This window comes from Aphelocoma coerulescens, chromosome 13, assembly GCF_041296385.1.
Source record: "Aphelocoma coerulescens isolate FSJ_1873_10779 chromosome 13, UR_Acoe_1.0, whole genome shotgun sequence".
Classification (NCBI taxonomy): Eukaryota; Metazoa; Chordata; class Aves; order Passeriformes; family Corvidae; genus Aphelocoma; species Aphelocoma coerulescens.
In genome coordinates this window covers 9,183,194-9,206,422 of record NC_091027.1, presented here as the reverse complement: position 1 = coordinate 9,206,422, position 23,229 = coordinate 9,183,194, and the positions used below count along the sequence as shown (strand labels likewise).

The 23,229-nt window shown below is 41.7% G+C and overlaps 2 protein-coding genes across 5 annotated transcripts; one reads left to right on the top strand and one right to left on the bottom strand.

Annotated features, from left to right (window-relative positions):
* The first annotated feature begins 1,542 nt into the window (after positions 1-1,542).
* LOC138118071 (F-box/LRR-repeat protein 3-like) lies at positions 1,543-15,240 on the top strand. Of its 4 annotated transcripts, none has more exons than XM_069028855.1 (7): positions 1,543-1,626; positions 7,263-7,358; positions 8,754-8,894; positions 11,375-11,824; positions 12,545-12,667; positions 13,166-13,337; positions 14,514-15,240. In XM_069028855.1, the coding sequence occupies exons 4-7, from the start codon at positions 11,450-11,452 to the stop codon at positions 15,155-15,157; spliced, it is 1,314 nt and encodes a 437-aa protein (XP_068884956.1). In that variant the 5' UTR covers positions 1,543-1,626; positions 7,263-7,358; positions 8,754-8,894; positions 11,375-11,449; the 3' UTR covers positions 15,158-15,240. The 4 variants fall into 4 exon arrangements, with proteins under 4 accessions (XP_068884956.1, XP_068884954.1, XP_068884955.1 ...); XM_069028853.1 differs by lacking the exon at positions 1,543-1,626 and adding an exon at positions 3,854-3,998; XM_069028854.1 differs by lacking the exon at positions 1,543-1,626 and adding an exon at positions 3,854-3,998 and having other exon boundaries at positions 7,237-7,358.
* A 2,869-nt stretch (positions 15,241-18,109) lies between these two features.
* Positions 18,110-22,350, bottom strand: LECT2 (leukocyte cell derived chemotaxin 2). Its single transcript, XM_069028880.1, has 7 exons — positions 22,265-22,350; positions 21,547-21,679; positions 20,531-20,682; positions 19,848-20,018; positions 19,398-19,512; positions 18,774-18,925; positions 18,110-18,347 (listed from the first exon to the last, which is right to left on the bottom strand). The coding sequence occupies exons 1-7, from the start codon at positions 22,308-22,310 to the stop codon at positions 18,157-18,159; spliced, it is 960 nt and encodes a 319-aa protein (XP_068884981.1). The 5' UTR covers positions 22,311-22,350; the 3' UTR covers positions 18,110-18,156.
* Positions 22,351-23,229: the final 879 nt, after the last annotated feature.

Below are 23,229 nucleotides of genomic sequence, written 5' to 3'. Positions count from 1 at the left end.
CATGGAAATGATGGGGCCTGTGTGAAACCCTAGCCAAAGCCCCGCACCAGGGCCTCCTCTGTGATCTTCCAAGAGTTCAAGACAGCAAACACTCAACCAAGAGTTGTGTCCTTTGGTTATGTGGATTTGTCAGAATCATGATCATGATGAAAATGAAACAGAGCTTGCACTAAAACGTGCAAGTCCTGCTATGAAATTCAGCTATGCCAAACTAAGGGTGTCAAAAAAGCTGGAGGTAAGTTCTTTTTGAGAACTCTCTGTATGAACTGGCTTTGTACAGCATAATATCCTGTATGGCTTCCTATTTGATATTACAATAAACATCCTTAACTTATTTCCTTAATTTTTTTTCTGAACTCTCTCACTTTTGCAGTCCCCCTGTTAAAAACTACTTAAGAAATGGCCAATAATTTCTAGACTTTTCACACAGCCCCTGTAAAGCTTTCAGGTTCATGGCATACTGATTCGGAATTGACACATGTTCACTCTTTGGTCTCAGGGAAATTTTGATCTCCTGAATACTTACACTAATTAACTCACGGCTTTATTCAAATTGTTTTCCTTGATTTCTATTTCAAAGCCCAGTGATAAAAAATTTGAATATCATCCTTGATCAAAGTACAGAAAGAGTAAATACTATGAAACCTCTGTGAATTATTATGCAAAACATTCCTGTAATCACCATAAACATGAGAAGTGAATAGACTGTATCTTTCTGTAAATCTGGTTCAGGAGAGACAGGAGGAAGGCTAAGGTTGACTTTGTATGGCTGGATGACGTGGGCAGTAACAGCTTAGATAAGCAGGGCCTGTATCCAGTATCCCAGTCTGCATCGGGGCCAGGCTGGATGGGGATCTGAGCAACCTGGTCTAGGGGAAGGTGTCCCTGCCCATGGCAGGGCACTGGAACAACTTGACCTTTAAGGTCCTTTCCAACCCAAACCATTCTGTGTTTCTGTGATCCAGTGGTGCAGTCTTCCTTCATCTTTGCATCTTGTGTATGAGATGAAGGATTTGGAGACACCAGCAGAAGCTCTGTGCCAGGCACCTGGGGTATGAGTAGAAGACAGAATCTCCTGGGTGTGCCCATGTTTCTGCCCATTTCCTTCTGGTACTGTCAAGTCTATAGCTGATTTTTTTTTTTCATATATACCCATAAGCATTTGAGCAATAATGACTACAGCTATAAATGCATAGAATTCTTCTACACTATTTTATACTTGTCAATTTTAAGTTAGGTATAAAAAGCGTTTCTGCTACACTAGATCAAAACAGGAAACTCTTCTATACAGAAAGCCTCAGAGATTAGACTATATGAGTCTTTCTAAAGTACATTTGAACCTGTTCCTGCACAGCAGCCCAAAGGTTATTGGCAATGCACCAGAGAAACCCATGACTGGTGGATTTAGATAGTAGCTGCAAATCTGCGTTAATCTCTGTTTACAATCTATTTTCTACTACTGTCTACAGAGAGTAACGACTAAGCTGAAGATGGTTTTCATAGCAGTATTTACTGAAAAAAAAAGTTTTAAACTATCTACTAGGGATAAGACACTTGAGAATTTTACCTGGAACTTAATCTCCTACTTCCTGTAAGCGCTGAATAAAGCAGTCAAGAACCAGATAGGTAAGTCATTTTGGTAGGTTTTCTAAACTATATTAAGTGTGCAGGGCATTTTGTCTCTCTGAGGAAACTGAAGATGAATTAAAGAAGTGAAGAATTTGAAGATGTCATGGTGACTATATGATAAATATTCCTTTCAGTTTGTTTCATTAGCCTTTCAATGTGCTAATTTTCTAGGTTTTTAGATGTGTGTGAATAAACTGTATTTTGATGTCACACAGATAATCAGTTAACTTTTGTCAGCTTTGGTTTCATGTAGGGCAGATATAATCTACCATGGAAATGCTGCACATGTTTAGCATTACCTCTTCATAAAAAGATGATATCAAGGTTTATTATTAGTAAATAATTGCTATATGGAAGAGCCAGGAAATCCATGGCTGCAAGTATTTTGCAGTTGGTAATAAAAACTCCATTGTTCTGATTCAGCTAGATATAACTAGAATAATAAAGCAGCACTAATTCGTGATGAGCTGTTATGCAGTGTGTCTGCATAGATTAAATCTGCAAGGTTTTTAAAAATTATGCTTTAGATAGTAAAATAAAAGGTATACTTTAGGCATCTGCAGTTTGGATGTGATGCAGCACTCAGCCCTCTCTCCTTGGTGGGGTGCTTTGGAGAGGCCCCAGAGAAGATACACACAGCAAGCAGGGAAAGCCTTGCTGTTCAGAATGGGGCCCTTTTTGGCCAACAGATTGCTAGAAATCAGTAACAGCTGCTTGTACCCCATCCTCCTTTGAGTCTATGTTTCTATGCCTAGCTCCCATGGGAAGGGTAGGGGATGGCTCTGCCTGGAGGGAACAGCCTCTGGAAGAGGCTCGTGGGGCAGTTTCCAAGGTCAGGGCTGCCCTAGCCCAAGGACAATGAGGGCTTACAGGCCCCTCATGTCAGGAAATGATGGAAAATACATGCAGCAGGAAATAACTGTGTCCAGGTGGCCAGGAAGGACAATGGCACCTGGCGTGTATCAGCTAGAGTGTAGCCATTGGGACCAGAGAAGGGATTGTCCCCTGTACTCGGCACTGGTGAGGCCACACCTCCAGTGCTGTGTCCAGTTCTGGTGCCCTCACTCCATGGACATTGCTGGAGCAGGTCCAGAGAAGGGCAACAGAGCTGGGGCAGGGTCTGGAGCACAAGTCTGGTGAGGAGCAGCTGAGGGAGCTGGGGGGGCTCAGCCTGGGAATAAGGGCACTCAAGGGAGACCTTCTGGGTCCTCCCTGGGAGGAGGGTGCAGCCAGGTGGGAATCAGGGACCAGGCAACCAGCAATAGGACAAGAGGACATGGTCTTAAGCTGGACCAGGGGAGGTTTAGGTTGGGCATTAGTACGAATTTCTTTCCAGAAAATGCGATCAGACATTGGAACGGGCTGCCCAGGGAGCTGGTGGAGTCACCATCCCTGGAGGTGTTAAAAGGAAAAGCTGGATGTGACACTCAGTGCTGTACAGAAAATCATGCTATGAAAAGCCAGTGTCTATAAAGGAGACAGAGGAGTCCTGCAACTTTATTCGAATAAAGGGAGAGAGTCCACTGGGGCACACACCCGCAGGGGTTTCTCTCTAGGGGTTTTGGAGGGTGCAGCCTCCTTTTATCCTAAACTCCCGGCTGCATGTTGCCCTCTTCCTTCCCCCATTGCCTGAGGTACTAAGAAGGTACAGCCTTCCCAAACTGCCTACCACATATGCCCCCTTGAACCTGACGTTTTACCCCAAAGTTCAGGAACGCAGGCTTATGTGGACCCGTGTGTCTGTTTCAGGAGCCAAATTGTGTGGGTTCTGTAACAAACTTGCGGCTTGAAGTCGGTAGAGACATTAAGACCCATTTCAAAGACGCTAACACCCATACCCTCACCCATGGAATTATTTGGAAAGACATGAGCACGCATCTTTCCTGTCAGTGCCACGGTCTATTTGACAAGTTGGTATTCGGTCACCGGCTGGACTCAATAATCGCAGAGATCTTTTCCAACCCAAGTGATTGTGTGATTCTGAGATGGAGGCCTGGTGAGGGGCGAGCAACCGCCCCTGCTGCTGTGGAGGACCGGGGAGGGCCAGGGACCGGACCCGTCCCTGATGCCGAAGGTCGCTGCTGAGCCCAGAGCCCAGAGCCCACACCTCAACCCCCCCCTCCCCATTTTACCCGCGGGCCGGGGCCCGGCCGGGCGCGAAATGGCGCCGCCATCACGTGCCCGCCGCCCGCGGCCTCGCCCGGCGCCTGCGCTGGGGCGGCGGGGCCGCGGCTCCGCCCTCGGCGTGTCCCGGGCGCTGCGGGCTGAGCGCGGTGCTGGCCCTGCTCGGCCCCTGCTCTGCCCCTGCTCTGCCCCTGCTCGGCACCTCGGCCCGGCCTCACCCTCGAGGGAGCCGCGCACCGGCGGCGGTGAGCGCGGGGCGGCCGCGGGGACCGGCCCTTGCGCGGCGGCCGGGGGGGGGGGGACAGGCCGCGGGGGCGGCCCGGGTTGAGGAGACAGACAGACGGGCAGGCAGACAGACAGATAGACAGACAGATGCACGCCCTCCGCGCCTGGAGACTTTAAATCTCCCTGAGGGCCAAACCTCGTGAGGGGCTCGGTGTGCGGTACCCCGGGTTTGTGCCATCCCGGGAGCTCTCACCGAGCTGCAGGAGCGCTGTGCCTGGGAGCTCGTTTTCCCATGTAAAGAGCTTAAATGGCTTGTTAAAATCGGGTAGGAAGGTTTCAAGAAAACCTGTAGAAGTAACAGTTATTATTTATTTCTCCCATAGGTGTGTACGTAAACGCTCAAAAGAGCTTTTCTAAAGAGCTGTGCAGCTTCAGATTTGTCACTGAGTAAAACGAGGGGTCTTGGGCGTTGTGCACAGGGAAGTGGCTTCCTTTTAAAAATAATGCATCAGTAGAAGTCAAATATCTTAATTTCACCACCGAAATAGTACTAAAGGTGGCCATGCGTTTGTATTTCTTTAGTGAAAATTAATGCAAGCATTAAGATGTTCAGCTGAATGTGGTTATTTTTAGAACTCTGAGGATTTGTCAGAAACGTACGAAAAATGTGGTAAATCCCTTGAGTTAGAGGCTCAGTTTTGAGAAAAATGGGGACTGATTATAAAAAATAAATAATCCTCTTCAGAAGCAAAAATTCCACCCATTAAAAGTCTGATGTGCCCTATATGAAGAAAAAGTTTAATCTCTGAGCTCATCATCCTGAAGGACTAGATCTTCTGAGACTTAAGCTTAAAATCTGGATTTTTACCTGTGTTTTGCACCATACTCAGTGGTTGAATTTGTGGTGGCAGCAGTTTTCCCGGGCTGCCTGCCTTGTGCTGCTTCTGTTCCCCAGACAGACTCTGAATTCCGAGTTCCTTAACGTGGTGAGGGGGTGGCCTCGGTGCTGTCACTGAACTGCGATTTCTTTAAAGACACTGTGGTTAATGGGGCTGGTATTTCAGCCGTGTAAGGCAGGTCCGTAAACTTTTATTTCCAAGTGTTAGAAATTTAAAGCTTAATTATCAGGGTGCCTGCTTTATCCCAGAATATTTCCAAGCTTGGTTATTTGGAAGGTTTTTTATTTCTCAGGAACTCAGTCTTTGCTGCATTTGTGTTTGGTTACTGCTGTCTCTCTTAGAAGCCTGATTTTATGGTGTTTTATTAATTCTGGTGTGGAGAACTGGAAGGGAAATCTAGAAATCAGAGGAAGCAGTTACTTCTTTGTGGCTTGAATCTGTGATATGTTTGGTTATAGAAATAAAACCTTTTTTTGAACTGACATTGTAGCCTTGGAAGTAGTGAACAGCTGCTTGCTTAGCGGAGTCACTGCTGACCACTTTTCAAATCCCCCACCAAGCCCCCATGCCATGGGAGAGGTTTTAATGTCTTAATTTTAGCAGAAGCTCACAGCTCTGTTGTCTGGATAAGTTGCAGAAACAGTTATTTAACTTGATTTTTTCTGAATCCTGATGGTTTTAGTGGATTTGAGGCTGTTTGAGCAGGATAATGGGCAGCTGTCAAAATACTCGATCACCAGTAGAGCTGTATGGGGGGGTGCACCAATTTTTGATACTTTGCTTTATACAGATGAGGATATGAATAGATTTGATGAACCTCAGCAGATATCAAAGTGTTTCATTTCAATGACTGTGTGGCTGCTGTTTATCTTTGAAAATCATTTGGGTAACTACCTTAGATAACAATTGACTGTTGTTTGCATAACAAGCTTGTATTTGATTGCATCTCTGATAACTATAATATTTTATTATATACATTTCTGCTTACATAAGCTAACATGATTTATGTTGCTTTGGATTGTTCTTGTGGTTTTGGACACTCAGATGTTTATTAGATGTAAACCTGATTATATTTTTATTGTTAACAGTCACTTTCAGTAACTTTTTTTTTAAAATGCATTATCTAAAATTCTGCTAGTTCTTGTCTGCAGTGTAAAAGTATGAACTTCCTTCTCTACAGAGGGGTTTGAGACAGGTCTGTTCAAGAGAAGCTCTCTTCCTCAGGGGTACTCTTGGTTATTTAGCTGTTACGGGTAACCAGTCCCATCTCTGTGAAATTCAGAAGCCTGCTGAGCACTGGAGGTAGTCTTTATTGACTACCTGTATTTGATACAATTTTTACTATAAAAGGATCTTGTCCTTTTCTTAATTTTTCAGGTATTCGTTTACTGTTAGTAATTACTTTTGCCCGTGGCCACATGAGAAGTGTTGGGAAGAATACTGACATTCTGAGTTGAGAACAGGTGGAGGGGTACTCTTCCCCCAACCCCATGGCGAGGGTTATGTTAAAGCATCGTAAAGCTTATCACAACAAAGATTTCAGATTTTTGGTGTGTTTGTAATAAAAGAAAACTTTGTGATATTCCTGGTGGTAAAGCTTTGATTGATTACATGTAAGGGTACACTCTGAAACACAAACTTACTTGTAATGTAGTATTAAAAGAAAATAGTGTAGTGGGAGGCAGGCGACTTTTCATCTGAACCCCTGGATGCAGTGCCTTGTGATCCACCTTCCCAGGTGGCACAGGCTGTCACCTGGACTGTGGGAGCCTGTAAACAGGGAGGTGGCTGGGGCTGGGTGCTCTGTTGTTGTGGGGAGCAGCTCCTGCCGTGTGACTTCAGGCAGGCCTGGGCAGGTGCTGGCGAGGGCTGTGCACGTTTGTGGTAGAAGCTGAGCAGTGTGGCCTCTGTGTGTTCATCATCTGTCACACGGTTCCCCAGGCCATTCGACAGCCGTGCCACAAAAGGGAAAAAGGCAAGGGAAAACATTTGGGTGGGTTTTTTTCTCTGTTTTTCATGACTCTTAGATTACATTAGTAGCTACAGTGTTGTTTACCAAGACTGCCTAGTAGTGGTGATGATAATGCAAATACTGAATAACTCACTGTTTATGTTGTACTGTTGACCAATAAATGTAGATGCAGTTGCAACATTTGTTTCCCATTACTTTTATACTTGATCTGACCTCACTTTTCTCTCAATAACAGTATTTGCATTGTGGGATAAGCTACCTTGTGTTAAGATGATTCCCTCGAGCGCCTCCACTAAAGCAAGAAAATTTATAAATTGTTGTCAACGTATTTCCCTATCATTTTTGCATTGGATGTAACATGAAGATTTTTTTTCTAAACTAACACAGGTCTTTATGGCATTTTATCTGGACAGGAGGGGAAAGCAGACAGATGCATGTGAGTGCCCCATGGCTGCAGCTGCCTCAGTTCATTCATTTATTGCCTGTTGTAACTTGGAAGCACTCTTTAGGTAAGAAAGTTGATTCAAAATATGTGGTTTATAAACTTAATATACTTCTCTCTGGAATCTTTAAATTGCATCTCAGTGGTTTGTGCTCTCAGTTATAATGTTATTTAAGTATGCTGTTTGTATGTGGCATTATAAACCTTTCATTTGTTGGACACTGACAGTGCTTGAGAAAATGAATTCTATGTGCTGTACAGACTCTGCTCACTTCACAGGAGAGAGAACATGTGATACTTGTAGACTGTGCAATAGAAGGCCACCATTAATGACAGATTTCTTCAGGTGCCACCCACAAACAGTTACTAATGAATATCAGCTTTCTCTTTATAGACAAGCATGACTACTCAGCTCTAAATTTTCTGGTGTGTGAGCTGAGCAGCAGCATTACTTGCACAGATTGCAGTACTTGAGTTTGATTTTGTATAGAAGATGGGGGATACTTCTCATGTATTCATAAATAATGTGTACTATACCTTTGTTAAACTTGGCATCTGTAAAGCTGATATTAACTCTGTAGTTTTTCAAAAGATGATATGACATGGGAGAATCTAAAGCCTTGTACCATTTCTAAAGAAAAATAGAGAAGTTCAGCATTGGAAGGTTTCTAAAGATGTTATTACTGGTTGAACACAACACCTGGTAAACATCTGCTTTGAAACCTACTTTTAAAATCTGTCATGATTTAGTGAGGTGGGTGTTGCTGTGCTTGTAGCTTTCCATTAAAGCATCTTCAGATAGTGTAAAATGGGTAACTGGATTTGGAGGTCTATTTTCTCATAGTGCACCAAGATACTCTGTCAAACTAAGCTACAGGGTAGTTTTTTCATTAGTATGTGGGGGTATATTTGTACATTATTGGTATCTTTTTTCCAGATACAGTTTAATTAGCCAAAATTGTTCGTTTACTGTCAAGGTTATCATGGTGCAGTAAGCATACTTTTGTGGAGCAAAAGTGAGTAAAGTTTAAAGCCAAGAGCCTTTAAATGTCAAATATTAGAGGTCCTGTGTTTAAGTGTAACTTTTCACTCATGTTTTGGTATAGGGTAAGCTAAAAAACCCCCATTTCTTACCTAGGTTTTTAGTTTTCTTTGGGTAATACTCAAGAACTCAGAAGTGTATCTGTGTTGCATAAGAGTGCTCATCTAACTAAAATTGTAGATAATGTGAAAGCTAATTTTTTGCCCACAATTATACCTTCCCCTTAATGAAATGATATTTTTCAGATAACGTTTGGTAAAATTAATTTGCTTGTTACATTCTGTTGCTCTGCTTCCACATCTGCCCTGCAGAGCAGTGGGTAGTATTCATCTCAATCTTTGTTCCAGAATTTATGCTAGTCCTTCCTATGGGTTTTCCAGACACTGCAGAACAGTTTTTGTTTGGTTGGTGGCTTCACAGGTCGGTTCATCTTCTGGGACCCGTCCCTGCCTTCTGGTTAAGGAATCCATGCACACGCACAGGATGATTCAACAGTGGGATGGATGTTCAGATACCAGAAAGGTGCTGGTAACTTGACAGGAACCTCCACATTCTTTGGAGGTAGGAGTGTATGTATGTGTGTGTGTAAGCCTCTCGTTTGAATACTGCCTCGATTATATCACATGGGACTGTAATTTAGCTAACTTCAGTTGTGCTTTAAAATACATACTGTTTATAAAGTATTCAGAATGAAATAAGGATTCTTATTTTTGCAGTAAATGTTGAGCCTTCATGTTTGGTAAAAATGTTATGATGCATAACCAATGGAACCTTTTTCTGGCTTTGCATCCCACAGTGAATAATAGGAATTCATTTTGCTAGGTTTAAAGGACCGGAGTATAGAATACTAAACAAAGAAATTCTGGAGATAGCAGTTTTTAAAGGCTGTAGCAACAAGAAGTTCTGGCCATGTTCCAGCAGGCAGAGCATAGATAACTGTACGCCAACAATACCTCGAATCTCTTCCTATATTTGGGGTGGATGTGCTGCATCTGGTCTGTAGCCTGACCTGTGGTTTAGGGGGATACCCTTTCTGGTTATTCTCACATGCCAGAACTTCTTTGTGAGAGCCAGATCAGCACCCATGAAGTTCAAGTAAGTTTCAAGTAAGATAGGAAAAATTCCTGATTTTATCAGAAACCTATCTTTAACCAAGATGTTGCAGATCTGCATGGGAATAGCAACGGCAAGGAGAAGCTTCTCAAACAACAGCATTTATTTAATTTTATTTTTTATTGTTCTGAGCTTTAGTTTTAGGAAACAGCCAAGCTTGTAATTCCTCTCAAGCAGGGAGGAGGAAGAACAGACAACAGGGATGCTTAACTCAAAAGGTATTTAGCCTTTGCTAAATTTAGCAAGGCTATGAGCAACTGTAGGAGAGTGTCTTGTAATGGTTAATTACTACATCCACACTTAATAGTTTGGAATGCCCATTTGTTGTGTGACTTAAAGCAGTCTAAAGTCATAAAACATGATTGTGTGGATGATAACTTGATGGTCTAGTAGCAAAATGTTTATTCATGCTGAGACTGCATTTTCATTACATTTGTAACATTATTAAATGGAAGCCATGTGTCTATTCAGCGAAGAAGAACTATTATTTAATATAATTTAAAGTGTTGCTGGCTTATCCTTCTGCATACATTGCTGATCCCAATCATTAATGGAAATTTAAATAGACTGGGTGAATTTTTATAACAACTGCTAAAATAAGTTCCTTGGTGATTGAGGTAATTTGTCAGGAAGTCAAGCAGTAGTGAAACTGGTCATATGAAGAGCTCTTAATAAATTGGCTGCATTGTGCTTTCCAACTTCTCAAAGAATGCACATGCCTTATTTTCATAAAAATGAAGTTTGTCAGACACCTAATGAGCAAAACAGATGAGGTCTTATAAGTTGGGGAAAATGCCAGGTAAACTTTTGATAGGGTGGTATGTATTTTGGCAGCTGTTTTTGCAATACAGGGATTTGTGTTTTTTTTTTTCTTTCTTTCTTTCCCCCTGCCCCCATAATGAAGATACTATGGAAAATTTTCAGTCCAGAAAAAGCAAGCTGTGAGGGTTGCCATGGAAGTTTGCTCAGTAAAAATAGATAATTTGCTCTGTTCATTCTTGAAAAATACATGGTTGCTTTGAAAATACAAACTTCACACAGGTTGGGAAGAGAGAAGGTCTGGATGAACATCTGATTAGTGGGACTTTTGAGAAGGGGCCTCAACTGTACTAAAATAATGTGGCAAAAGCAGTTGTTGAAAATTGACTGAACAACAGAATTCAGTCTAGAATGGACTTGGTTAGATTGCACTGCTTCAGCCTGTGAAAGCAGAGCTTTTTTTATGCTGCTCTTCTCTGAGCTCTGGCTCGTGTGGCAAACGTACATTGCTGAAGTAGATCTCTGCAGTTTGCTGATTTCCAAGAAGGTCACTGTCCTTTTCCAGCTGAAAAACAGCACGTGAACTTCACTTACTTTGCCCTGCTTTGATAACTGGCCTCTGAAGTTTTTTTATTGTTGTACAAACACTTTTCCTCTGTTTGGCATGATTTGGAAAAAAAAAAGTGGGGGAGAGTGGGCAAAACTTTTCAGTCTGGCTCTTCTGAGCACATCTCTTGCAGATGTGTTTAAAAAGGGAGTTTATGAATTAAGTTCTGTAGTTGATAAACTTTTTTTTAGAGATCATGAGCGGGTTCCATAGTTTGTCAACGGAGTTTAAATTTGAACTGAATCCACTTTCTACTTCTGAATTAAATTGCTGTTAAATACTTCTTGTTCCCTACAAAATGCTTTATGTACTGTGAAATACTGATGCATGGAACTATACCTGGTAAATTAACAAGTCCAAGTTATCCAGATTCAATCCAAGTTGTACAAAAGATACTGAGGGAGAAGGTCCTTGCCAACAATCTGTGCACTGGATATTGATATATGGATATGCTTCTTTTCAAAGTAACATGGCTATATTTAAAGTTTGTTAACTTGTTACCTCTCACTGTGTTTCCACTGCCCTGTCTCCCTTCCTTCCCTAATCTTCTGTATTTTTCTAGGGACCTATTGTACATGAGACCTTTGAGGAACCTGTGCAGTTTGAATACGTCAGATTGTTACATTCTGAAACTCTCATGATGAAGAGAGCTGGGCAGAAGGTTGTGGCTGGAACTGAAGCTCCTGGAACATCACAGACAAGCAAAAAACAGAAAACTAGTTTACATGGCTCAGGGTTTGGGGAATCTGACCCGTGCACCTCGATGGACTGGGGCAGCCTTCCACACCACGTGATTCTGCGTGTTTTTCAGTTCCTGACTTTAGTGGATCGAGCCAGGGCATCTTCTGTTTGTCGAAGGTGGAATGAAGTTTTTCACATCCCAGATCTCTGGAGGAGATTTGAATTTGAACTTAGCCAGCCAGCCACTTCTTACTTAAAGTCTACACATCCGGATCTCATTCAGCAGATTATCAAGAGGCACGCTGACCATCTGCAGTACGTCAGCTTCAAGGTAAGCCATGGATGAGTGCTGGCTCGGTGTCATGTCACTGGGCACGAGGGATGCAGCTGCTCTGTGTCAGCTGCCTTAAGGCTTGTCCCTGGCAAGTCTGATGTTTAAAAATGCAACTACTGCAACAGTTTATTTCCACATGTGCAGGCAGTTTCATCCAGTTTTCTACACTCTTAAGTTCTGCAGAGTAAAGAAAAAGTGAATGCCATGCAAAACCAGGAGGAAGGTGAGACAAAATAAGAGAAAGTTACTCTTCAGGCTTATGACTTGCCAATCAATTCATTATTTAAGATGCAAAGGTGTTGGCCATGCAGATAAAATGGATTAGTTTGCTGGAGCAAAGACTTTGTCAAGTCTATTTTGGGCTCTAAAAATTGGCATTTTAAAAAAATGCATACATATCGCTGTCTCTCACAGCACCAGCAGTGTTACAGTATTGCAATAACACGAAGTTATTTGAAGACAAGACTTAGATTTGAGGTATGTGTTCATACTGGAAATACCCAGCAGTCGCACTCAGGCAAATTTCTAATAGTAACTTCCCTGAACTCTTTCTGGCCTTGAAATTTCCAGTCAGTGTTGCACTTGGTGCCTCTGATAATTGCAGTCTGGAGCAGTGCAGCCTAAGTAGACGTGGAACCTGCAGTCTGGGGTATCCATGGTGCTGTTTCCTAAATAATACTGAAGAATGACTTCACTATTTTTATGTTGCTTTTTTAGGTTGATAGTAGTACTGAGTCAGCAGAAGCAGCCTGTGACATCCTTTCTCAGTTGGTGAACTGTTCTATCAAGACCCTGGGTTTGATCTCTACAGCAAAGCCAAGCTTCATGAATGTCTCTAAGGTAAGGTTCTGCAAACTGCAACTAGCATATTTTAACTCGCTCTTAAACCATTTTAGCTTTCTTAATGTTCTGTTTTTCAGTTGATGGTAATTTTTATGGAACAGTTGCTAGTTACTGTGTAGTACCAGAAGAGTTACCTTCTGGAAAATAAAGACCATTTCTTTTTTTCTGCAGAAAAATTCTAGATACTTCAGCCTCATCACTGTGCCCAGTTATCCTTGTAGTTGTTACTGTATTACGGCGAAATGATAAGTCAGAGTAGATGAGTTAAGTAATGAGTGTAAGGTTAATTTTGTCACATGCAACAGCATGTTTTTAAACAAAGATCTGCTATGTTCATGTTCAAATAAGCCTGCCTTTGTTACACAAGAAAGGGGATGTGTGGGAAGTGCTTATTTTTGAACTTTCTGCGTGTGTAGAACATGAGGTTAAAGCACTGAAGTTTTTGCCCATCTTTTCACAAGGTTTTTTTTCCCCTCTTCCAATTTCTCCAAATAGGCTCATTTTGCATCAGCACTGACAGTAGTTTTTGTAAACTCCAAGTCATTATCATCAATCAAGATAGATGACACACCACTTGATGATCCTTCCTTGAAGGTTCTTGTTGCTAACAACAGTGATACTCTAAAACTGCTAAAAATGAGCAGCTGTCCTCATGTTTCACCTGCTGGTGAGTAGCGAATATATGTGAACAATGGAGCTGTAAAGCACCATAATTGACTTAGTCTTGAGTTTGGACAGTTGGAAGGTGAAGTAGTAGGTGATTGTTGTTAGTGGATGAGTTGGGTTGATGAAGGTGGGGGTGCTGCTCACTTGACTGCATCTTCTGGAATCCTGGGTATTATTTTTTCATTCTTTCCAGCTGCTTTGCTACGTCTGATGATAGGCCTTGAGGAGGAAAAGCCTCCAAAACTAGTGTAAGCCTTTCACACATGCTCAATGGACATGATACTCGTTGCTTTACTGTGTAAGGGTAACCAAATGGGTGCTCCTTAATGTGTGCAGATTTGTAAACTTCACTAACTGGTGTTCTGTGGGAACACCACAAAATCCATGCTCCATGAATCAGCTACTGCTTGGTGGGATAAAGGAGATTAAAACAGTTGGTCAGTAATTGTTTTGCAAGGTGCTGTGAGTGTGTACAAATTTCAAAGACCTGTAGTATAAGACTGTGAATGTTTCCAAAGTGCCCTCTTGTGTCCAGATCTGGGACTGGTAGCTTCCTCAGTGGTTGATGAGGGATTAACTCCCTTCAAAATACAGCCTTGCTGAAAGTTCAGAGAGCTTCTCACTTGCCTTTCTCCTGAAACCTTAATGCTAGGGAAAGGGAGTCTGGGTCTGATCTATTTCTGTATTCTTTTCTGGAGTCCGCAAAAGGTGACTTAATCTGTGTACTTCCTATTCCAGCACATTAGGAAGAGTTAATGTTATTTAGGTCTTAATTCGCAGAAGGTTCTAACTGTTAAACTGGGTGTCTGATGGTGATTTAAATAGTTTAGTTGAAAGCTGAAGGAATGAGTATTAGGGAAGGGAATGGTGGTAACCTGAGCTGAATCTGACCTGATTCCAGTTGCTTCTTCAAAGTTGAGGAAATTCTGCATAGGGAGCAGAGAAGAGGAGAATATGCAGATCCGAGATGAATGTGGCTTGTGTCTTCTGCTGTTAAATGTTAATGGCCAAAACCCTGTAAAAGGTTGTGGATACCTACAACTTAGGTATTTCATGGGGTTTGGATATAAGCGTGAAAACTCAAGCCAGTAGAATCAGTACTTGCTTGAACTTTACAGCGAACAGCTGTGTTTGTATTCACTTTCCGTTATACAGAGTAAATTTTTTTGTTCCTCAGGCATTCTTTGTGTGGCTGATCAGTGTCATGGACTTAAGGAGCTGGCTTTGAACTACTACATATTAAGCGATGAACTGCTGCTGGCTCTTTCAAGTGAAAAACACGTTGATCTCGAGCACCTTCGCATCGATGTTGTGAGTGAAAATCCCGGACAAGTTCAATTTCACACCATTAAAAAGCAAAGCTGGGATGCTCTTGTTAGACACTCCCCCAAAGTCAACATTGTGATGTATTTCTTCTTGTATGAAGATGAATTTGATGCTTTCTTCAGAGAGGAAACACCTGTTACACACCTGTACTTCGGTCGTGCAGTGAGCAAGGCAATGTTGGGTCGCATTGGCATGAACTGCCCCCGGCTGATCGAGCTGGTCGTGTGCGCCAATGGACTTCAACCTTTGGATGATGAACTCATCCAGATTGCTGAGCGCTGTAAGAACTTAACAGCCATGGGACTGGGGGAATGTGAAGTCACCTGCAGAGGTTTTATTGAATTTGTAAAGATGTGTGGGGGCAGGCTTACTCAGCTTTCCATAATGGAGGAGGTGCTGATTCCAGATAGTGATTACAGCTTAGATCGGCTTCATCTGGAAGTCTCCAAACACCTTGGAAGAATGTGGTTTCCTGATATGATGCCAACATGGTAAATTCTCTGTGTTTGTGGATAAAATGGTAGAATCGGGGTGTCGCTTTCTATGCAAATAAAAAATTTAAGAATTAAATGTGAAAAGTTTCTTCCAGATTTGAGTTTTTCTTCCTTGAAAAAACCTCTAGCAGACTAACAGCAAAACACTCTACAATATTAATTGTATATTGAAATAGAAAATAGATATAATTGTACTTAGCAGTTCTGAAAGTTATGTCTGTGGTTTACAGGTGCTTCAAACTTCAGTGAATTTGGGTTTCTCTGAGCTTCAGTTTAAAGGTTCCATTTACTTTAAAGTGGGTTTCTTTGGGGTTTTTTATGTCTTTGTTTAGTCTTTCTGATCTAGTCAGAAGAGGAATAGAGAAACAATTTTCCTTTAGGAAATCTCTCTGTGGAAAGCTGGATAGAACTTTAAGTACACTATTATTTGTCTTGATGTTTTATATAGCTATTTTTTTTAATTATTCATGTTTTAAATTTAAAAGCTTGTATATTAAAATACACTAGCCTGGGCTAGTCAGATGCAATCTATCTTAAATTCATGGCAGTATAATAAAATGTTAATAAGCTTATGCTTACAAAAAACTTTATAGTTTTAAATTGCACTTTAATTTTGTCGGATTACAGAAACTACAGAATGCATTGTACAGTAATGTTGTTTTTGTTTTATGCATTAAAAGGATGGGAAAAGAGATTTTGTTAAACTTGCTGATTCTTAAAAGTTTGGTTCTAGATTGATTGCTTGAGTGAGTAATAAAGCACTTTGGAAACTATCAGGACAATAAGGAATAGCTTTGGATTTGGGTTCAAGTCTTTGTTATCAAAGACTGATGTCTAAATGCTGTTCCATGCTTTCATTACTAAGAAATAAGAAGGATTTCATAAATGTGGCTAGTGAGAAGAGAAGGAAAGATCAAATGAATACAGTTGTCTTTGATCCATTTCTATTTGGAATCAAGGATTTAGAGCACTTATATTTGTTGCTTAGAGGCCAAAATGGACTGTAATAATCTTATCTGTATCTTACAGAGCTTTGTGTAAGCACTGATTTCTAGAGAAAGGCTTGCTGGAGGTAATCCTGAAATATTTAATTCAGGACTGTTTAATACTTGTTGCTATTACCTGTTTTTTGAGAAAGATTGTATTATATTTATTTTCTTAAAAGGGGAAGGGCATGGTGAGTTGATGTAAATTAGAGTATGTATTTTTGTGTTGACATTTTGCACACTGTAAACTCAAATGCATTGTATATAAATTTTACTGTAATGATTTTGGTGCCACACTTGTTCTATCTTTCTATTGATAATGAGAAGTCTACAAGAATTTGCTGGTGGTGTTTGTCACTGTCATGGTTTAACCCTGGCTGGCAGCTGAGCCCCTCACAGCCAGAGATGGGGGACAGAATCAGAGGGTAAAAGTGAAAAAAGTCATGGCTGGAGATAAAGAGCTTAATAGTAAAGCAAGAGCCACACATGCAGGCACCCCCAAAAAAGGGAATTCATTCACCACTTCCATCAGCCATCTCCAGGAAAGCAGGGCACCATCACACATAAACATCCCCATTACTCCTTCTTCCCCCAGCTTTATATGCTGAGCCTGATATCATACACTGTGGAATGTCCCATGGGTCGGCTGGGCCCAGCTCTCCTGTCCATGTCACCTCCCAGATTGTGCACCCTCAGCCTCCTCCCTGCTGGGGCAGTACCAGAAACAGAGCCGGCATGGACTCTGTGTAGGCAGTGCTCAGCTACAGAAAAACATCCCCGTGTCATCAGTGCTGCTTCCAGTACAAATCCACAGCTCGATTCTAGGTCCTATGAAGCAAATGAGCTATCCCAGCCAAAACCAGTGCATTCACAGCAGAGAAACTGTGAGTTTCTTCCCCACTTCCACAGAGCAACAGCCAAATGTCAAACCACCCTTTGCTTGGACACGCTCACGGATTTAAGGTCACGCCCACACCTGAGTCAGTAATGGTTTGTTGCCTGTTGCACAGTTAAGAAGCATCTGACTCTGGTTAGTAGAGCCTGTGATCTGAGCACTTCCATAATCCAGGGGATTATAATTTAAACACAAAACTGAAATATTTCCAAACAGTATTTGGTTTAAGATGTGTGGCTTGCTTTAAATGGAAATGTAATAAAGGGCTTTAATCTATGCACTGATACTTGGCTCATCCATCTGTTGCACTGTGTCCTGTTAGGGTTCTCTCCTGCTAGAAGCCATGTGTGTAACAAACCTTGGGAGAGGCTGGAGAATGGCAAATTGTCATTTCATGTTTGTGCCTGAAACCTGAGGATTTCTGTCATGCAAACCATAAAATGGAGTGTGGACAAAGCTTGTGGGTGTTTGGGAAGTCCTTGAGTCCTCTGTGTCTCTCCAGCTAATGGAACAGTGTTAGTGTATTTAGAAACACTGGTGACAGAGTTAAAGTTCAGGGGGAAACTCTTCAAAGGCTGCTTTGGATGTTGTCCCTTTCTCGGTCCGTGTCACTAAGGTAGTGTTTCTGTGAAGCCATGAATCATGGAATTGCTATGGTTGGAAGAGACCTTTGAGGTCATCAAATCCAGCTGTTGAATGTCAGCTTGCTCCAGCTCCAAGCTTCCAGTTAAATGGGCCTGCATTGGTAAATGTTGGGATTTTTGATGCACTGATTTTTTGAAGCATTTGTTCTGCTCCCTGATCTGAACAAGTGAGGCCAGCTGGTGCTTGGAGAAGCTGACTAGAGTGCACCCTCTCTGCCACAGGAGGGAGTGAGCGCTTTGCTTTTTAGCTGATTTTTCAGACTTAGAAAAAGCTAGTCTTTGCTAATTTCCTGATTCTCTGGTAAATAGAAATTCCAACAAAAACTCAAAGTTTTTTTTTGGTTTCAGAGTCCCAGATGCTGCTTGTGTAAGGTGCAAAGTATTGAATAGGTGATAGTATAAACTTGTGCATGGGAAGAAAAAACAACTTTTGGATGCTGAGATGGATTTATTTGGAATTTACTGCATTTCCATTTCAATCTCTTTGCCCTTTCCCCCTTTCAAGATTGCTTGTAGGATCTGAGCGATCGCAGTTCTCAATGTGAATATGAGATGTGATCCCAGGAAATACTCTTTGCATTGGCAACATTCTCCCAAGGACTTGTCCCTTGGAAATGGCACCGTTGTATCTTATGGGATGGATACAGAGTAGTTTTACACAGAATCCTGGTGAAAAGAGGAGGGAAAACATTAGATGACTGATGAAGCATTTGTTCTTCTGTACTAAATCTATTTCAGAAATTTTAACAATTTCTGTCTTGTCCTTTCCACTGAGATAGCAATGATGGAAATACCAAAACAGCAAAGACACTGTGGTCATAAAAATTAGGTAGTGGTTGGAGTCATTAACTTGGTAGAAGAGAGAAGATGGAAGGCAGGGAGGTGGCAATTCATGCTGTAGGAAGGGGAAAAGCCTGAAGACATTCTGCAGGACTCAGTTATCTGCACTGTAGCAGGAGCAAAAAGTTCTGCATGTAAGTGGATAGAAGAAAACATGGCTAGACTACTTGGCTAACTAAGTAGTAGGCTAAGGTAATGCATCCTGTATGAGCTCAAGACAAAGAAACGTTAAATGAAAGAGAGCTATTTTACCTGATCCCCTGATTTGGACTCCATCATCAATGGCATTTCCATTGTGGAAGAATTTAACAGGCCCAGAGAGCTGGCCAGAGAAGGGAGCATACACAGTCGCCCCGTCGGCACAGATGACATCCACTGCGTGGTGCTTCCCTTTGCCATTGCGTCTGAAAACAAACACATTACAGAAATCTCTGGTCAGGCCCAGTGTTACAGAGAGAGGTCAGGCAGCACATGGTGAGATCTGGAAATGCGTTGTTAGGACAGAAATAGTGTCAGTAAACTGGCTGAAGGATCTGCAAAGGTGTAGGTGATGAAATGCCACGTAGGGTGGATGACCTGTAAGAGCTGGAGAAAAACACCTTTCTTCCAGGTCTTTAAAAAAATCCATAGTCACAGAAAGTTTGGTTGTCTGAAGCACATCAAGTCCAACTTTCCCCTTGAGTCAGAAGTGTTCCCAACATTAGGCCAGGTCAGGCATGGCTTAGTCTAGGGAGGTGTTTTGAGCCATGTGGGCAGCCTAAAAGCTTCCTCATGTCCAATCTAAACCTTCAAAGCTGTAATTCTTACATGATGTAAACAGAATTCAACTCCAGTGGAAGAACAGCAAAACCCCATGTGTTCCAATTATTGTATTACCTTGGAGCTCCGTAGTATCCGCAGCCATACCTATCACAGCCTCTTATCTCATTGGTAGGGTTCCCAGAACACACTGCAGCCCAGCCTCTCTCCTGTTGTGGCAATGGTGGAACAGCTTTGAAATAAAGGAATACAGCACATCAAAGTTAACTTCTAGATAGTTTTAACACTTACATGTTTGCAACTACTATGTTTGATTTACAGTTAGGTAAGAACATACTGAAATTACATCCCATGCTTGTAGTTGGATTTTCCCCCATAAAATTTGTCATCCTTTAGGAAATGTAAATGGAATGTAGAACTAAGATGTATGGTTATTTTCTAGATTAGGGTTATTTCATAGAAGAACCATGCTTTAAATACAAAAATTCAAAAATACTATCACAGGTTCTAGAGTGCAAATCTACTCTTGTTCTGAGTTGCTTTTTTTGTTGTTAAGGGTTTTTTTACCAGGCGTAAGCAGATGAGTAGGATCAGAGCGGTCACAGTTCTCAACGTGGATATGAGAAATAATGCCAGGATATACTTTTTGCATTGGCAGCATTTTCCCGAGTTGTTGCCCTCTGCGGATTTGGCCGTGGTACCGGATGGGGTGAATGCAGACAAGCTTCACACAGTAACCTGGGAGAGACGGGAGAGGAAGCGAGGTCAGGAAACATCAGCTGCATCTGCTCCTGGGGTGAGCAAGAAGCATTCCCTGCCAGTCTCTTACTGGAGACTGTTAGGATAAAGCAGAAATGTAGTCAAGGTACCAACAACGGTGAAATCAAAATTACTGTATTTGCCAGGGCAAAAAGGAAAAAAGGGACCTGGAAATAGAGATGGGAAAACATCCTCTCAGCAAAACTGAGGATATATTTCCGGTGCTTTATTTTTACTGTTTCCTATTTTTTGATTTGGGGTTGTTATTTTCCTGCTACATGTTTTTCAACTCCTTTCTTTCCTCCTCTCCAAGAAAAGCATAGGAAAGGACTACATCCTGCTGGCGCTGTCTTCCAATAATTCAGCGTGCTAGAGAGGGTGCAAGATTAATCAACATGGTGCTTGAATTGAAGAACCACAGAAACCTTGCTCAAGTAAATGAAGTGATTACTTGTGCACACCTCAGAGCACACCTGCTGTTAATTACTTGCCTGATCCCCTGATCTGGACTCCATCATCAATGGCATTTCCATTATGGAAGAATCGGATGGGTCCCGAGAGCTGCCCGCTGAAAGGAGCGTACACCGTGGCTCCATCAGAACAGATGACGTCCACACCTCCGTGCTTTTCTTTGCCACCGTGCCTGGAGGCAGAAATACATAACTAGAGACATCTCTCAGGGTTAATGCTATGTATCACTTGGTCACTTAATGCAGGATGATAGCTGAAGCTTGTCTAACAAAATTTTTACCTTCGATGAAATTGGGCAGAAGTAGCAGGTTTGAAGCATCAGGGTTTTTTGTTGCAAATTGTTCATATTACTCTGAACTACTTTAGAGTGAGATGAAATTTAAAATTTAAGCTTATTTTTTATTTTCCCAAGTTCATGGGCTATTTCAAACTATTATAGAAAAGTACCATTTTTTTACCCCAAAAAACGTCTGTGCTCATGTAAAATAGAATCTTATGTCTGGCATTTTCTCACTTAGAAATTTGGAAGTTGCATGATGAAGATGGACACTTACAGAGCCTGGGGAGAGGAGATGACAGGAAAATGCAGGAGTGATTCTACGTTAAAAAGCATTTTTTCAGAGAAATATAACCTGTTATTTTATGAGGTCCCTACTTAATGATGCTGACAGACTTTTAGTTTGTGTAAATGAATCTACACAGCTTCCTGTAAGCTGTTGCTGAGTGTTAGTTAAATTTCTGGAGTATAAGCAACAAGGATAAATGACAAAAATCCTTGAAATATTTCCATTTCCTTTACTATGTCTGTAGTTCATGTAACAGTCCTGCTCCTTCACCCCTGCATCTGTTATCAGCAGTATCGCTGTGCTTCTGTAAGATTGCCAAGGAATATCCCAAAAATGAGTAAGAGGTCCTGCAGACAAGAGTATTCTCTCATTCCAAGTGTCAGCCCTGTTTAACTGTTCTCTTTCTGCTGCCTGAACATTCAATTTAGGAAAGCCAAGTGGCCCCTGGTGGCCAGGCTCCGCTGCGTTACCTGTCAGCACCGAAACTCCCGCAGCCGTATCTGTCGCAGCCGCGGATCTGGTTGGTGGGATTCCCGCTGCAGATCTGTGCCCAGTGTTGGTGCTGTTGTTGGGGCGGGTGTACATCCAGCTGCCTGGTGAAAACTTCATATGGAAAAGAGGAAAAACGGGAAAAATTCAAGCATGTTCTTAGTCCAGTGGAACAGAAAGTGTTCAGGTGCACAATAGGGTGTTTAAAGTGGAAAACATGAGCTCAAAGGAGTTTGCAATTTCAGAAACTGTAGGTAAAAGGACATTTTACAACCTGCTGTATAGACTTGATCCATTTTTTCCTGACTTTAAGGTATAGGCACTAAAAAGAAAGCAAAGCTAGAGATAAAGATTTTTAAAAATAGTTTGTGAAATAAACTATTTTTACTTTCTAATGGTGCTTTGTTGATGGTTGGTCTTGATCTTAGAGGTCTTTTCAAACCTTAATGATTTTATGATTCTTTCTGAAACCTCCAGCTATTTCAGTATATCTCTTAATGCGCACCTAATTCCATATTTTATAATAGTCATAACTGTCCACATGACCATCGTTCTTCATAAAACTAGAGGGAAAAACCCCCAGCATTATTTATGTTCAACTGAATTTCAATAATTTATTATTCAACTGAATTTCAATAATTCATTATTGTCTGCCTAAGCCCAGTCAAACCCAGCTGCACCACAGCAATGTCAACTCACCAGTGGACACCAAGCTGACCAGAGCAATCAGACTGAGAGCTGGCATTTTGGGGCCGTGTCACCTGTGTTCTTTGATCCAGTCAAAGACATCGAACTGCTGCCACCTGAGGTATTTATGTGCTTTTGAAAGCCCAAGTCTGTTGTCTTGGCCAATCAGTCTTGAGCAAAGTATTACAGCTCCAGGCAGGTGGTGTTGCCATACTGGGAACTCTGGATGTCTACAGGCTCTAACAGTTGTTAGAGTGGGTTGGGAAAGATGGGCAAACTGATTGGGCTCTTAGCACACAGTTACAGATGAAAATGAACAACCTCATATTTTAGGAAACTGGTTGAGCTGTGTCTTAACACCTTTTCTTCCTCATCCTGAAGTGAAGTGCACATTTAGGACAAAAATGGTAGGAACTACAAATATGGTTCAGAGGACTGGGCTGAAGAGAAAAGGTGAGCAAAGCTCCAGAGTAGATGTCACCAGTTTGTCCTTTGCTGCTCGTTCCTCCCTGAGTGTTTGTGCCCACCAGGGCTTTGTGACTGAGAACACAGGAAGTGTTTGGCATTCATGAGTATTCACTTAGGCTAAGAAATACAGATGCTTTTGCATTGAAACATCTCTTTTTTCTGGTTCAGCTGAAATTGTCAATTATTTCACTTAAATCCGTGAAGTCTGTTCACTGAAACCCTTGTTTTTAACAGTACAATACTTATTAAAACATCTTCAAGTTATGAAACAACAGTTGCAAACCCAAGTTGCATGGGCAAAACTGACCTGGAGGTCTCAATAATTCTAGGTTTTAAAGGGATGCCTTTAGTGCCTTCTTGGTTTCAGCTATTGTACTATAAAGCAGACTCCTTTGGGTCTCTTGTAATCCTTCAGTTTGATTTTTCTGCACTACTTAAAGAAAAGCATTAGATTTTCTTTACAGACACATCTTGGATAATATGAAATTTAAATGAGTCATGGTGCTTTC